Consider the following 18,425-nt stretch of genomic DNA (forward strand, 5'->3'; position numbering starts at 1 on the left):
AGTTTGGTAATGGGCCTATAGTCATTGAGAGCTTCAGGTTTATTATTCTTTGACAATGACAGAGGGTGAATTAAGGATTTTTTTTTAAGGAATTTCAAATTACGCAGTGACCAACGAAAAAACTTGCGAGAGTTGCTCATTGCACTCTTTTAGCACCTTTCCACTGACTTTATCCGGCCCTACTGCTTTCTTGATGTTAATTTTCCCAAACATGAACTTGACACAGGGTTGTCATGTAATCCGCTATCTACTATCTTGTTAATAGTTTGAGATCTATTTGCACTAAAGTCCTTGTCGTTTAACTCGTTGGCAATTTTTTTGCTATTTCCTGCTGTAATATTATTACCCATCTTATTTCCATAACCTGTCATGTTGCGCATACTATTCCATACCTGCTTGCTGTTTCCAGACTTGAACTTTTCCTTCACTTTTTTTCCATACCGTTTCTTACTGCGAGCTATTTCTTTTTTTAATTCCTTCTGTATTTTTCTCCTTTCATCGTGGTTAGCACATTTTTGCTTTCTTTGCACTACTTTCTTAATATTTCCATTTAGCCAGGGTTTATTATTAGGGAACAGCTTAATTTTCCTTTCCTTAATAATACTTCCAACACAAAAATCAATGTATCCGGATATCGCGTCTGTCGCATCATCAATTGTGGCACCTTCCATAAAAATATTCCAGTCGGTTGACTCAAAACATCCTTTTAACTTTTCAATGTTTTCGTAGGACCACTCTTTTACAGACCTGATAATAAGTTTAATTGCCTTTATTCTCTGAACATATTTAGGCATCAGGTGAACAGACTTATGGTCAGAAGAACCAATTCCTGGTTTTATCACGCATTTATAAGTCTTAGTAACATTGCCATAGCATTTATCAAGAATGTTCTCACCTCTAGTAGGTTTGTCTACATACTGGTGGTAGTGTGGTACTGCTTTATTTAGCTCGCACTGATTAAAGTCGCCTGCAATGATTATAACCGCGTCAGGTGAGTCATTCTCCATGTCTCTTATCAGATCATGTAAATAATCAGCTGATTTTTTCACAATTGCTGAGGTGGTAATGTATACGACAGTAATAAAAAATTTAGGAAATTCCCTTGGGAGATAATAAGGCCTAAGAGAGAGCGTAAGTACTTCGATATCTGGTGAACAGTATTGTCTGAAAATGCTCACATTAGAGCACCAGCGGTTATTTATATAAATGCATACACCTCCCCCACATTCCTTAAGCGCATCTGGTGTCCTATCTCCTCATACGCCATCAATATGGCTGTAACTTTGAGTGTCCTTATTTGGTTAGAACCATGTTTCTGTCACAACCATTACATCTCTGTAGTCATTCAAGGTAGATACCTTTGTCGTGAGTTTATCCAGCTTCTCCCCGACAGATTGAGCATTGAACATTATAATCGAAGGAAGCGGTGGATTGAAGGTTCTATGCTTCAGCCTTTGACGAACGCCGCCTGTCCTACCCCGCTTCCTAGGCTTCCTAGGTTTAAATTCTCGTGTAAAATCATCCGCGAAAGCGGGCTTCCTGCTAGACAATGGGCTAACCTGCAGTGATTTTAGGGCCTGGCTACTGTACACCAATCTCCTTGATACTGCGCTTAAACACACCTAGAAATCACAAAAATCCACAAGACAGGGAAACACAAGTCAACGATAAAGTTTGTCAAACGTCAACAATATTAAAAAATCAATCCAAAAAGCGACTTCATTTATGCAGAGTGTGGACAAACGCGTCGCTAACGAAGCAGCGCCATCAACAGATTCGTCAGAAACTTATAAAACCAAAACAAGTTTGGTATCAAAATGTTTGTCAAAAGTTATGCTTCAACACGGACCTTTGCGCAGGGTTTGAACAAATATTTCATGCCCATAATGCATCTGACAATTGACATGTCAAGGTTCATATTACAATCAAAGGTAAACAATATGACGCGGCCCTCGTGAGGACATGGCCACAACTTTTCTCCGGTAGAAAAATCACATTTTTACATGGAAATATGACGATTTCAACACTGCAACTGATACATAATCTTTATTTATTATACATTTATTGTATACAAACAAGCTGTTATTTGATTGTCAATTGGCTGTATTTACAAAGGGCTTTCACACACGCGATGCTGGCTATACTAGCAGCAGCTGGAAGGATGACAGCCAGCCGCGTAACAAGGGGGTCTTGTCAGGGGGGGCCAACAGGGGGGGGCAAACAGGGGCTGATCCTTCCAGACACCAAGTACTTGAGCCACAGCCCCCCCCCCATGGTGGGGGGGGGGGGGCTGTGGCGAAGCGAATTTTGGTAAATGACACCCTAGATCGTCGGAAATGTTACTCTCGCACATAAAATTCATGATAAATGGCGCCTCCAACTAGTAGTAGTTGGCCTTGAAATAACACTCCCATTTATGGCACAGCAATCAGCAAAATGATTGTACATTTTCCACCGTTAAAAACACAGGTGACATAACATTTGAACACGTGAAAACCCAATCTAACATTGGATCCGCGCCTGGCAAAGGTAGTAATTTTTCCGGTTAGATGACTAAAAGATTGAGTATTGGAGCGACAGCCAACCACGAAAGTACGTTTGTTTTGCTGATCGCTAACGCGTTACATACGATTAGTAGGAGTGTATTTTTTTAAGGTGGCCTCACATGCACAGCAAAGCGTCACACAATTGTGTATGAGATGCCCGCGCGTGTTCTATGAACCGGAACCGACACAAACACAAACAAATACGACATATTAATTCAATGTATATTAAGATAAGCCATATACTCGTGTGTTTGAACTAAATAAACTATACCGTAGTCTATAAAAATTAAGTGTTACTTAGTAATTGTCCACTTTGTCTGTGATGATTTGAATTTTATAAGCATTTTAAGTTGAACATTTCGTCTTCCTGTAACTGTCATGCAACTAAATGTGTTGATAACGAGACTCTCTGTACCTAAACTTTGCACCGTGGACAGTCAAAATGTGGCTTCGCAGCCTATCTCTTCTTAATGTTTTTTTACAATAAAAACACATTGTTCGTTCTTTTGAGAACATCGCGGAATGAATTTAATAATTTTATTCTATGCGAAAAGAAAGTGAATGCCTGTCCGGGAGTGAATGAAATGCTGTAATGCCCTTACAGGTAGGCAATTCGGCAAATGCATGGCGGCTTAGATAAAAGACGCCAAAAACCACAGTCAACTGACCGCATGTTAATGTACTGATAAGCAGTGCGTCTTCCCACGAGTTGTCAGTCAGAATTTTGTGTATTTCATATCATCTTACTTGAATACTGTGAGGTAATACAGTAGAAGTAAATTGGTGCTTGAAAGCAGGCAGGGGAATGGGGAATCCCCTTTGGCGACGCTAATTGCTGGTTTAAGGAGCGCAATCGCGCGGCACTCCTTAAAAATGATGGACTGATCGCTTTTGGAAATTCCCATTTATTGTGTAAAAAGAGTGATGGTCACAAAGAGGAGACCTACGCAAGAAAGATCAAGTAATTCAGCAAGGAGTTGTTAATTAGAACTGCTTATATAAGCAGGCCTAGAATAACCATAACACTCTCTACACTCCACACGTGGCGAATGTCCCCTACGAAAGCAACACATGCGCAGTGTAACTGAAATTAACTAACTTTTTCTGCGGGGCTAATACTATAGTCTGAGACGGCAAATAATGTAAAAACAAATTTTCTTTGTAAAATATATTTGAAAATCGAAATACACTGGAAACAGCAGGATTACTACTAGCTATTTTTATGATACAATCTTGCTATTCAGTAATACAAGTAACATTTGCCTGCTGGCTATACTACAGAAAAGGCAAAAAATCATCATAATATGGCTAGGCCTATGCCTAGGCTAGTCTAGTTTGAAAGGGCACTTCAGGAAAAGGGGGGTTCGTTCGAACCCTACGAACCCATTTGGCTACAGGCTTGCGTCTGAAATCGGTCAAATGAATGAGCTTTATTTTGATGTGTCAACATTGTGCAGCGAACTGGCGATCAAAATGGATCAAAATGTTGTCAAACACTTTCAACTGAATTTAAGCAAAATTTTAGCGTAGATCGTGAATAAATTGTTAGGCTTGAGGAAAATACATGTTTTTAAAACTCTCTTTTCATAATTTTAATTAAATTTCGAGAGTTTATATCAGGTAGACAAATTTTTAAATAGTGAAATATTTCGAAAATGCAAAAACATGTAATCTGGCAGGGTAGTCGATTTGGACGTATTTTGACTGATAATGTGAATTTTGAAATGCCGACAAAGAGAGGGTTTTGCCAGAATGGGTCACATATCAATACAAATCAATTTTTAGCTGTTGGCCAAAAAAAAAATTGGGATGCTTGGTTTAGTACAGAGGCCAAAATGTCAATATGGTAAAAGTTAGGACTGTGTAACTTCTTGGTAACTACTGGGTGTATTGGAATATTTTTTTTGCCAAACTACTCCAGACATATATATCTATTCACTCTAACCCCTTTTCTTACCACTGTCTAAGAAATTGGCTATATGAATATCTATCAACCACTGGTCAGAAAGTGATTATTGTGGTCTCAAATTACTCGCAAAGTATATTTTTATATTTGTTCTAATGTAATAAAATCATAAAACCGTCAAAAACCCCCTAATTTTGACCTTTGACATATAGCCGGCACAAACATTTTTTGGCTTGGAGCATATTTCTATTCACTTTAATGGACAACTTTTGGCAAAAATGACTGTGAAACTTTATTTTTTACCATTGATCAAGGAAATAGCCATATCAATATCTCAGCAACCACTAGTCAGAAAGTTATAATTTTAGTCTCAAATTACTCGCAAAATATATACAACAGAAATACACAAAATGTTAGCTGGTACAAACATTTTGGCATGGAGCACACTTACATTTTTAACTAGCGAATGTTGTGTTTGCTAATATCAAAATACACTCGTATTGATATCACTCTAATGAGAACAGTTGTGTCCAAAGACATATCATGACCACTGATCAAGAAAGTGACCATAGAAATATTTTGCAACCAGGTCACAAACAACTAGACAACTAAACTAAATTTGTTGGCTTTCTTCTTACAAATCATATTAATTATTATTGTACACTTCCATTACAGAAGTATGGCTGAAATGTTGCAATGTAACATGGATAATGTGTTTGATACAGTATTAGGAAATCTTCAATTAATTCTTGATGAATTGCATGGAGGAGAAACCAGAAGACAAATCGGTGAACACTTTAAGCTTGAAGATTTTTGGATCAAGATAGGTTTGTTTTTTTATACCCTTATCTGCATAAATTATTACAACTTGTAATCGGGAGATAAAGCCTGGTTTAACAAGTTGTAACCAGGCTTTATCTCCCGATTTATTGCACGTTTTCATACAAGCATATTATATATGAATAATTCAATAAATCAAAATTACACCTTCTTTTGCGTATTTTGAGCCAACTTCAGATGTGACTCCAAACTCTGTTTTGCTAGCTCTACAGTATTTGGGTTTGTGGTATTATTCTATTTATTTATTCTTTTACAAAGAGAAACTGACTCTCTTATTTATTATTATTTTTTTTTTTCCTCCTTCCTTTCTTCCTTTTCCCTTTTCTCTTATTTATATAAATATATATACATGTTATTGTTAGTACGAATATATATTAGTAAAAAGATTCATCTGGATCACTGTATAGTATATTATTATTAATAATATATATTATTATTTAATCTATCCTTTATATAATTACATGATCGCAATTTAGAGACATACCCAAAATTATTTTTAGAGTTCAATTTTTAAAATTAATCCAAGGTTGATTAAGGTCAGGGAATGTGACTAAAATTGGCAATATATATATTGGCCTTTACATAATGCGTGATTGATTGAAATGCTTTTGTACTGTATATACACTTGCATCTAGTCCATGGGCCAGACATTTTTTCGGTATCAAATTGGTGGCAAATGCTATCATACATTTTTGGAAAGCTTAGCATGTCTACGTTTCAGAAATCCATGATAGCAATGCCAATTGTACAGCTTAATAGTAATTTTTTATTTAAGATTATATAATACCGCCTATGAAAAATATGCAACACAAAATGTTGGGGTAGGGTGTAACATTTTTGCTAATAACTTGGGATTTAGTGAACAGATTTGCATTTTGGTATCAGTATGTAGTGTATAGACTGCTTAACACTTTCACCGCCAGGCATTCAATAAAGGAAGTACCCCTCACCGCCAGCCATTTTAGATAAATTTACCTGTTTTTCAAAGCTCATAGCAAAGGTGTTTGTAATCAGAATAACATGCAATATACACTCAAATAATGAGATAGAAATAAACTTTCCAATGGTACCAAACACTTTATTGAAATAAAACTGTAATATCACATAATTGTACAAAGAACTTGGCTCACTTTTAGCACTTTAGGCTCAATCGGAGAACAAAGCAGAGATAATGAGGTTTTTAGTCTGGCTGCACCGTCTGTCAGTGTCACGTTTCTCAACCTATTCTACAAACTAGTCTAAGCCAGGCTAGCTAAATTATCTCCAATTATTTATTACATTTTATAAACCAGATTTAGGTACAAATATACCTTCATCATCTGGGGATAATAAATACTCATTTTCAGAGTCAGAGTCGGCAAATATTTCTGCAATTGCTTCATCTGCAGTAAGCACATTATGTTGTTTACGGATAGGACGCGATGTAGGCCAGCTGGGTCATTGGCACTAGGGGTTAATAAAGTATCAAAATATTTGCGGTCCAGGTCGATTTGGATGTTGAAATTTCTATATGCGGTCCATATATACATGATCTAACAAATTGTGCAATAAAAAGCCAAAGACGGAAATTTCCGTCTTTGGCGGTCTGGCGCTGGGCATCGAAAGACGGAGATTTCCGTCTTTGGCGGTGAAAGTGTTAAGTGTACTATATTTTTGTAAGTAAATCCAACAAATATTGACGACATTAGAGGTCAGAAGGTCATTGAACTTTAATAAAAAATGAATTTTTTTCTAATATTAACTTATAACTTTCAGTTAAAAAAAATAAAAATACAATAGATATTATGCAAACTGATGTTTTCATGAACATATAGATTCAATAAAGAAGAAAATTGAAATTAAAGATTAACAAAAATAAATTTTGTCGTTTTCAGTAATTTCTAATCGTTTACAATTATAGGGTAGGGTGTAACATTTTTGTGAATAACTTACAATTTAGTTAACAGATTTGCATTTTCTTGCTATCAGTATGTAGTGTATAGATTGCCTAATTGTAATATAATTTTAAAAAATGAATCCAACATTTAGTCAATGACCTTTAATCAAAAATGCAATTTCTTCTAAATTAGCTTATAAATTTCAATTTTAAACACAAAAGTACAAGATATCTTATGCAAACTAATGTTTTCGTAAACCTATAGACACAATAAATAAGCAAATTGAATTTAACAGTCTTTCAAAATTGAATATGCTGTGCATTATAAAGAAACTTGTTCGTCATTAGTAATCGTTGACAATAATGGGGTAGGGGGTAACATTTTTGCAAATAACTTAAGATTTAGTGAACAGATTTGCATTTTCATGTTATACTTAAAGAGATCTTATGTTAATGTTTTTATAGACACAATGAACAAGAAAATTGAAATTAAACAAATATTCTATGAATTTATAATTACTAGAGGGTGAGCTTGCTTCGCTCACTCCCCCTCTAGGAAGTGTAGACGATGGTTCTCGGAATGATAAAAATGTTATCGATTGGTTGTCTGGCATACCAACCAGCCAATCGTTTTGGGGTTTGGGTTTATATTTGGTCTATGACCTAAATATCATTTATGGCAGAAAAAATTTTTCAAATCCCGTACTTGCACCGGCTCCAGATTTATTTACTCGGTCTTTCGCCGCTTTAATACGACGACCCCTTCAATTTCGTTTGGATATTAAATCCTTCTTTATGAGGATGGCCCGTCTGCTAACGTGTCCGCGTCGTTGAACACAGACATCTTGTTGCCGGTGCTTTTACGCCAGTTTTTCACTTCCAACCGAACTCTGAACTCAGGGCTTCCCCACAATGAAATAAGGTATTTTACTTCGGTTTCTCGCCAATGCGCACGCTTCGATGACATTTTAAATTAATTAATATAATAATATTAATAATAATAATACTGTATAGTGTAACAACAAAAGGTATGATTTTTTCGCACGTTCACCGATCACAACAAATGGATCAGCTTGGCTATACGATGAGGAGCACATGTCACGATGTGATGTGGCGAATATTGTAATTTGATTGGCTAGATATCTAACCTAGGTCATATTCATCGATGCGTGACTTTCGTATTGTAAGCGACGTCCACTAAACTCATACCTTGAGCTTTCGTAGCGTACGAAATATCAGTGTCGTACGAGGTGGCTTCCACTAATCTTTTCCTGGTTCAGACCTATGGATTTGTACGCCGCGTACAATACGAAAGCATAACTCCGTAGGTCTGAACAGGCCCTTAAGCTCCAGTCCTACTGGAGCTTCCAAGATACACAGGTATTGATTGATGGAAAGTGCCTGTTTCCAGTCACCTTTAGGGTCAAATCTATTATTTTAACTGCTCCCTTGTATATAAAAGAGAGAAAATAGTTGAAACCAGGTTGTTGCAAGGTGAACCCGGAAATTACTTTGACCCGAAGAATTGAAATTGAGTTGAAAATCTACTGTTGAAATCATAAATTTTGTTAAACTCTTTATAATATCTTCCTAAGATAGAAATATGGAAAAATAGCGTCGATGTGAAAACTAATGTTATCAAATCTACGTTTCGCGGTATATCTGTGATAGATAAGGTAGGTATCCAAGGCGGAGATTTGTACCGAAGTTTTTGCATTGTGCTCGCCTATGTCAGAATTAACCATAATTTATATATAGATTATTACCTTAATAATAATTTGTTATTAACAATTATAGGGTAAGGGGGTAACATTTTTTCTAATAACTTTGTATTTGCATTTTTTTGTATTAATATGTACTGTGTAGGTTGCCTAATTGTTATATTCATGTTGACAAAATAAAACGTAACATATTGACATCATTGTAAGTCAAAGGGTCATTGAACATTAACAAAAAATACAATTTCGTCCAAATTTAACATTAATAAAGTTTCTGATATTAATGGTAACCTTGATCAAAATGGGGAAAACTTACAACCACCTGTCGACTATGTCAAGATACATGGCACATACTTGCGATATGAAAACATAGAGATACCCAGTTCTTTCAAACGTATGTGGAAGCTCCACCGGTCTCTGAGGCTGTAGTGTAAATTTCCTAGAAAGTGTGAATTGCTAAACTGCAGCTAATATGAAAATCTAAAAAATTGACATATTAATGAGTTTCAATAAACTAACTGTTTTCTTTAAATCGAGATGAAGGAAAATGTTATTGTCCTGTAATATTACAATACCGTAACAGTTTTGTTTTAAAAACAAGCATGAATGGTACCATCTTCGAGACATGATATGGCTGCATCCGGTTTAAAATTAAAAAATCTGGCTCTATAGCTTTGAGGACATGTCCCTTTAGTATACTCATACCGAATAAGGGAGGAGTAGTACTTTATAAATCGCACTTTTTACTCAGTAGTGTCCGGATGGAAGAAGCAGAAGAGGAAAAGATGAGAGTCCTAGACTTGGGTACCCCGAGTAATAAAACGAGATATACTGTATATCATATTACGTATACAGTATATTTCACCATATAGTTTAAGAAAAATAGGTTTCGCCAGGGCTCGAACCGGGGACCTCTGCGTGTTAAGCAGACTTGATAACCACTACACTACGAAACCTCTTACACCACGAATGTGGGTTACACAAAGTTTTTTAATCCATTTAAATTACAAATAAATATGGTAATAAGAACAAAGCAAAATAAACATGTGTAAAAGTGATAATTACCGATTACACAAAATAAGTATTTAAAAAAAATAATAAAATAAGATATACTGTATACAGTACTTTTCACCATAAACTAAAAAAAAAAAAGGTTTCGCCCGGGCTTGAACCGGGGACCTTCGACGCTACAGCAGTTTCACACCACTCTGTTATATGTTTGATTTCGCACCTTATTTTTTTTCTCACACTTACATCATACACTTTTGGGCCATTATGTAACATGTTCACATGGTTTAGTCACCGTTAAATTACCTTGTTCACAATAAACAAGGCCATATAGATGGCTGCAGTCGCGTGCTTAGTGTTTACCGACCGACCAACCTACCAACTGACCGAAATTACTGAACATGTTTAAAAATGTTGAAATGTTTAAAAACAGTTATATTTTTTTAATTTACACGTGCGTAGCCTGTCACTTTTGACGTGCTCGTATAACGTAATTTCGAGTTGAAAAGTAAGTAAAAAAAACCAGAAATCTGGCAAAAAGAGTGCGCAATAACATTTAACGTGCAGTGCGCGCGCAAAAATCTGCGCACTCATGGCAATTTTGTAAACGCTTAAAATTGCCTGAAACATACTCTTATTTCATCGAAAATAAATTTTGAAAATTTTAAGCGCGCGTTACATGCGCTACGCACATAATTGTATTGCCATATGATGATTTATGCCCTGAAATTTATGAGTACCAAATTTTATTTAATTGTGATTAATGGTTGTGAAGATATGATTACAAACGTGATTTCGTTAAATCGTGCGTAGACCGCGTAATTTTTTATTGCGCACCGTGAAAACATAACCACATCGATTCCTGGCCATAAGGAATATACTGTGAAAAATTGACCTAGCTAGATTAAACTGATATCAAGATAAGGTCAGAAAGCTATAAAACGCATAGTGATACCGGACCGACAGACCGACTGACCGACCGACATAGTGAACTATAGAGTCGCTTCCACGCGACTAAAAATGCCTTTTAAAACAGCTCGTTTTCCTTGAATACTTCTTTCCAACTGGGGCCATTTTAGAATCAGAAATTTGCCAGAAATCAATGTATGTTTTATTTTCGGTTTTTATTAAAAAAATAGAGTGGTTTTATAAAGAACTAACTGTACATCAAAACAGCGACGATGTGAGTTTGTACATATAACATTTTGTTTTTAAAAACAATGCTGTTCACAGTTTAAAAAATCATAAATCATATTTCAATATGTAAAACACATATCTAAAATCGTCTATCATCATAGCAAGTATTGGTCTTATGGTAGCTCTCTCACTGTATTAAAAAATAGAAAATGATTTGTTTTTTTTTTAGTGTGAATGTATTGATTAGTGACCGAGATAATTTTCTTTGATAGGCCCTATTAATATGGCGCAAGTTTTGAATAATAATATAATAAAATATTAATTTAACCTCTATTACACCAGCTGAAAAAAAGTTCTTGCCTTTCAAAACTAAAAAAAATATATATTTCGTATAAATGTGTAATCGGATTTTATAACACTGCCCTCTATTTTCTACATTTTCTGGGGAAAAAAAGGCATACATTCTGGCAATTAATTGTAAATATAAGATGGCGAACATTGCATAGTGTGTTAACAGCGAGTTCAGTATCATTTAAAATGTTTTGAAAAGTATATTGTTGTTTAAGAAAAATTACTTTGTAAGTGGTCGAATCGTGTAGACATGATAACCAATGAAGCCGCATATAACAACATAATGCTGTGGTGTGTGTCACATTGTGGCTTCTTAATTAAACAAATTGATTAACAAAAAAGCACAAATGTGCGATACTCGGTTACAGCAGCGAAAGAAACTGTAATGACGTCATAAGACCGGATGTAACGTCACATACACATCAATAACGTCGCTACCAAATACGGCTATACGGTACCATCTTCGAGACGTGATATGTCTGCATCCAGTTTAAAATTTAAAAATTCGTCTCTATAGCTTTGAGGACATGTCCCTGTAGTATATTCATGCCAAATCCCAGCTCAATACTACGAATAAGGGAGGTAGTCCAGTAAAAATATGGTTGAACCTAGAACAAATTGCAACAGATTTTTAAATCTGTAAATGACGATTTAAAATCTTCAAATCAACAGTTTTTTTCTGGCAATACCGTAGTTAGCCTGGCAACGTTGTCCGGGATACAGCACCGTGTGCAATGATGCATATCCATATTTTCCGTTCGTGTATTTTGTATATCGTTCGTAATTTATACTGCTAGTTTCTTTAGTTTTTAGTTTAGCAGAATTAAATTAGTAATATGAGATGATAATTTATTTGTCACGAATCAGGCAGTTCGAAAACGAATTTTATTCATATTTTACAATAGCAGCAAGTTGTTGATATCGCCCTTGGATGCACATGAAACGGAGCCTCGCATGTGGGTGGTGGATTGACTCCGCCTAGCCTAGCTAGGCCTAGTAAAGGTTTGGGAGGTAGGCCTTCTAAATTCGGGGTTTTAGAACAAACAAAGTACATTTTAGGGACCTATATTTCAACAACATTAGATTTTGAATAAATTAGTATTAGTGTCAACGCTTTGCGTATCTTTCCAGGCCGTCGATCATTCACTGACTATCGGGCGGCATACACGCTCTCGATATCGTCGTGTGTATATGTGACGTCGTAAATATAGAGGCTCCCGACGGCCGTTGAAATAGAATATTGCAATGGCGTGAGTAAATTTCGCTAATTTACGAAGGTATCTTAAAATTTCGTTTTTTCTCAAAATACTATACATTTTGTTTTTATTCGTATGGGCTTGTGTTAATTTGATACATTTAAATAACATGTGTGAATTTCTTGAAAATCGAAAGTTATAGATGTGATATTAAACATTCTAATTAGCATATTTAAATTCCCATATGACGTCATATATTGTGTTAACTGAACTGAACATCATTTCCAAAGTTTACCAAAATCGGGCACCAGGAAGTGGTCTTCATCTTTTTAAATAAAAAAATATTGTAACGAGGCCATTGTCTGTGGGTCTATACGATATATGATATGGCTTCAAATGAGTCAAATGAGTCACAGTAGTGTACAGTATGATATTCAAGTAAGATGATTATGAAATACACAAAATCCTGACTGAACACTCGTGGGAAGACGCACTGCTTATCAGTACATTAACATGCGGTCAGTTGACTGTGGTTTTTGGCGTCTTTTATCTAAGCCGCCATCGCGGGCATCTCATACACAATTGTGACGCTGTGCTGTGCGTGTGAGGCCACCTTAAAAAATACACTCCTACTAATCGTATGTAACGCGCTAGCGATCAGCAAAACGAACGTACTTTCGTGGCTGGCTGTCGCTCCAATACTCAATCTTTCACAGGCCCGTAACCAGGGGGATCGTACCCCCGCTGAACAGCGAGTTCCGCTTGTCCTCCCACTTTTTTTTTGCTGGGCATACTAACACAACACTACGATTGTTTACTACAGGCCTAGTCAAGCCTTAATAAATTTAATTAATATAAATCGACATAAGAATATAAAGTATATTTTAACTAAAATATAAAAACCTAACACTAAATTTACAAGATAAATTCTATTTGATAACTGCTGAACATCGTGGTTCTGGAGCTAGCCGTACACAGAGCATAGTTGTTTTTCTTGACATAAGGGCAATTTCACAGTACCCTAGGCCGTCAGTAATAACTGAGAAATAAGCAAATAGCTCTTCATCAGGTTGTATTTGTCTGATTTAGTTTGTAATTTTTGATAAAGCACATGATGGGCAAACTACAAAAAAATTTTTATTAAGCTAAAATGAAAACTTTTGTTACAGCGGCCAAAAATGTCATGTTTTTAGACAAAATTGAGTGTCTCATTGCAAAAAATCATTTTTATGAAATGCAGTGTTGTTGTTTGTATGTATATATATTTATATGAATTATGTACATTTAAATTGGTTGATCTACCCCCAAACGTATAAGGTATAAACAATGAGTGTGAAATGTATACATGTTTAACTTTTTTGTTGTTTTCATTATTGTAATTCTGTCCGTCCAAAATGTCCACTCCGACACGTTGGCTTATATCCAGAGCAAATAAGTAAGCAAGTCTACTGTTTTTCATCTATATACAACACTAATAAGATTAACCATACATTAAAACTTAAATAATATATTTAACTGACAATTTGGCTGAATGCTGGGGAATCGAAATCTGTCCGTCCAAAAAAATGTCCACTCCGACACCTCATAAACTAGCATTAATTTTTATGTTAATAATATAAAAAGTTGAATATTCATAGCAAAAATTATAAGCTGACATACTACAATTAATATAATGTACATATAATGTTTCTAAACCCAAGTAATTCACTGTAATGCACTCTAATATGGTGTTCACATAATGTCCACTCCGACACACATATTTTATCAAAGTAAAATGGCTGATTTTTTAACAACTATGAGACAATGTTATTGTTATTTTATTTATATCTGTTTGTGTCATTGATATTTAAGTGAAAATAATCTTGTTTAACTGTGTTTTTAGTATTACTAACGAGCCACCGGCACCTGCTTCGAGGCGGTATTTTAGTCTCTCAGAAAATAATTTTAAACTAGTTGAAGCCACCATGGCAAAAGTTATGAATTCCTAATAATACTGGTTGTTATAGGTGATCAATTTAAGTATTTAATGCAAAACGTTTTAACGACATCTTTTTATTTAAAGTAGGTACTGGTACCAAATATGACCACAGTAAACTTTATAATTGCCAACTGATGGTTTTATGGTGTTTGGCTATGATAATACCATTATTTTTTATATATTGGATAAAACATTTGTTAAAATTCTCTGACAAATTCAATTTTGATTTACTCAGATGATGTTTTGGACATGGTCATGAGTGTTATGGTTGTACATTTTTGTGACATGTACTATTATGCATAAAATAGCAAATTGAATTCATTGAACGTGCTTAATATTAACAAGTTTTTTAATTATTTATACTGTTTATTCATGTCCAAAAATGTCCACTCCGACACAAATTAACAATCCTTGTTAAAACTAAAAGACAGTTTTTATCATACTAAAGCTTAAAAAGTACAAAATGTTATAAACACTGTACACTTTAGAAGTGCCAACTGGTTGGTTTTAATGTGTTTATGGAATAGTAAGACCATTATTTTTTTCATTTGGATAAAATGTTTGTTAAATTCTCTGACAAATTTAATTTTGTCTTACTCAGATGATGTTTTAGGCGTGGTCATGAGTGTTATAGTTGTACATTTTTGTTTTGTGTCAATTGGTATCATGTACTTATGGGCAATTCCATGCAAACAGGGACATGACCAAAAAAATTCAAATTAATTAGTCAGCTCAAAATTTGTGTTTATGTTACTCTTTGAATATGTGGGAACTAGGTTTTTAACTTTTTCAATTCATTTATGACTTTTTGCAGCCAAAAAATTACGTTTATTCAATGTTGAATATATATTTTTTTTTAGGTGTGAAAAATAGGTAATTACGTTAACTGATTATTATTTTCCCAACAAAGCAATATTTATAAAGTAACATGTCTAAGTAATACGGTAGTACACTTAAGATATATGGAAAATATGATATAACTACAAATGTTGAATATCCCATATAGGAGTGCTGTGTATATTCTGTTATATATTAGGGTATGTAATGCGAGTGACAAAAAAAATGATGATTTTTTTTTATACCATCATGATGATAATTTTTTTTAATGAAATTTTATAATTTAGCTATACTACTTTGAACAATTAAAATTTGACAAATAAAAATAAAAAATCCTCGTAAATACAAAATTGTTGAGACATTGAAAAGTGAAATGCGAGTGACATGTAATGCGAGTGACGTTAAAAAATGGACAATGTAATGCGAGTGACATTACTAAACTCTTTTTTTTGTAAAGTAAAATAGTAATTAATCTATCATTAGTTATGAATTAGTCCCAGAATTAGTATATACATTAATTTCATAATACAATGTGTGATTTGGCCCTTATTTGGAGGCACTACAGTATAATAATTATAGCATTAGGTTTGTTGAGGGCACAATCCCTAGCAACGACCTTTTTGCAGTTAAATCATTTGAAAAATCAAATCATTATAAGAGCTCATTAAATAAAAAACACTAAATCTGGTGAGATTTAACAAATTTGGTACAATCTTTTGTGAAGATAAGAAGGTAAGAATAAGTTTACATTTATATTTAATCACAATTTTTAAGTTTTTTTTTCTTATATTGTTAGTGTTAATTATTTCAAATTCTATAATTTGAAAACACCGCATAGGCCTAAGGCTATAATAATTTATTTATATATTATTATTTATATATTATTATTTACTAGGCATATTTTAAACCACCAGGTCTAAAGCATTGTAGTTTTAAAAACAAAATATATAATTGTTTATTATTTAAAAATAATTTTAAATTATCATTCACATTTGCATCCTGCCTTTAGAAATGGCCGAACGACAGAGAAAGTACCTAGAAAAACTGAAAGCCGAGGGAAAATACACCTCATACAGAAACAAACAAAATGAAATTTCGAAAAGAAGTAAAAAAGTAAAAGAAAAGAGAAAATTCTAGCTCTGCCACCAGCTTTGAAGAAGCAGAAGATTGATGCTCTTAAAGTTGCTAATAGAAAACGTGTGGCTATTAGTTCAGAGCAAAGAAGGCTGCTTTGGCATCAGACGGGCCATCACCTTTTCGAAGTGCTATGGCTTTTGCTAAAGCCACTACCAGGGCAAAAAGAATGCTTGATGCTGGTTTGCGAAGAACTTTGAGTTCCATAATTTGTAAAATGGCTGTTTGAATTTTCTATTTTCATTTTTAGTGACCGTATAAGTGTTCGGTTACTGTGTTTGTAAAAAATCAAGATATTCTGTTAGTGTTAACAATAGATGATGTCCTTTAGAACTTCATCCAAATGAGTTGAAATAAAAGTTTTTACTTGAAAATTGATATAACATTCTTTGAGTGGTTTAATGTTGCATTATTTAATTATTGTCTACTTTTCTTTCTGCTTTGCTTAGTAAATACTAAGTTCATTTCTTACGGTAATGCGAGTGACAGTAATGCGAGTGACGGGACTTTTTTGTTAAAATGTAAAATATTTTTAAAATCTATGTAATGTTGAATTTTTTTATTATCCTATTTTATACTTTAAAAGTACAGCAATTAAAAATATAAGATCTTTTGATTCATATATTTTTAGTTTAAGGACACGTTCTTATCAAATCTAATCAAATTTTTGTTGTGTCCTTTTTGTGTAATGCGTGTGACAGAATTTCGCAATGGCGTCATTGTCGAAGTAAAAGACATACAATTTTTTTTATAGTATTTTATTAAAGACTTGCACCTAAAGTATGTTCATATAAAACATTGACTTAAAAATCCAATTAGTATAGAAAGTACAAAGCTTAGACTAACAAAAATGACTGTAATGTGTAATGCGAGTGACCATGGAATTGCCCTTATGCATAAAATAGCAAATTTAATTCATGCTTAATATAATAACAAATTTTTTATTTATTTATACTGTTATTCATGTCCTAAAATGTCCACTCCGACACAAATGAACAATCCTTGTTAAACGACAGTTTTTATCATGGTAAAGCTTAAAAAGTACAAATGTTAACACAGTAAGCTGTAGAAGTGGCAATTAGTTGGTTTTATTGTATTTGTAGCTATATAATACAACACATTTTTTATTCGAGTCTAATGTTTGCTAATTATTCAACATTTATTGTTAAAATTCTCAGAGAAATTCAATTTTTCCACTCATATGATGTTTATATAAAGCGCAAGTATATTTTTTATATTGATACTCTGTACTAGTAATTAAATATTAGCCAAATAAGCAGTGGGTTTTGTGTTATGATAAAAAATATTGAGATGTTGATTTCCAAATTTTTCCATAAAATTCTTCCAGTTACTAAATTCCTACTATTACTGTGAAAATGTCCGGATAGTTGTAGCTTTATAATATTATTTTTTATTATATATAAACCTGTATGTTTCAAAATTAATTGAAAAATATGTAAAAAAAGGACTTTGAATTTTTGACCCTGTGAGACACTTGCGGCCTAGGTTACTGTGAAATTGCCCATAAAAGGGTATTCCCCTACACAGGTCTCTGCTGTGACTCACTTGCCTAGCCAGCTGCTTGATAGTATAGAGAAAGCATGCAGCTCACACAAGTGCAAGATGCAATGGTTGAGTGAATTCAGGGATCATCTTAATTCCATGGTTTGTTACCTAAACACCACATGATGGTGAATATGCCTGTTAAAGTCTCAATGATACGATCCCTTAATGTACCATGTTGTTGCTAGGAGGCTTAAGGGGAGGGATCTAGCCTAGTTTCGTCCGTCCTCTGACAATTTAAGGTCGGCAATTGAAATTCGTGGGCTGGAAATTACACCAAATTATATAGTTCATAAACAAAAGAGATTAGCCGGAAATGCGATTTGCGGCCATAC

The 18,425-nt window shown here is 34.1% G+C and overlaps 1 protein-coding gene and 1 non-coding gene across 4 annotated transcripts in view; one reads left to right on the forward strand and one right to left on the reverse strand.

Annotated features, from left to right (window-relative positions):
- Positions 1–18,425, forward strand: part of LOC140056536 (cyclin-D1-binding protein 1 homolog) — a 61,538-nt gene that overhangs the window by 15,462 nt on the left and 27,651 nt on the right. For all 3 annotated transcript variants that reach the window (XM_072101935.1, XM_072101936.1, XM_072101938.1), the window contains exon 2: positions 5,128–5,279. In XM_072101935.1, coding sequence (XP_071958036.1) covers positions 5,128–5,279 — 152 coding nt within the window. The remainder of the gene's footprint in view (positions 1–5,127; positions 5,280–18,425) is intronic.
- Positions 9,771–9,842, reverse strand: Trnav-aac (transfer RNA valine (anticodon AAC)). Its single transcript has one exon. It is a non-coding gene; the product is annotated as a tRNA-Val (tRNA).

Source organism: Antedon mediterranea, chromosome 8 (genome assembly GCF_964355755.1).
Source record: "Antedon mediterranea chromosome 8, ecAntMedi1.1, whole genome shotgun sequence".
NCBI lineage: Eukaryota > Metazoa > Echinodermata > Crinoidea > Comatulida > Antedonidae > Antedon > Antedon mediterranea.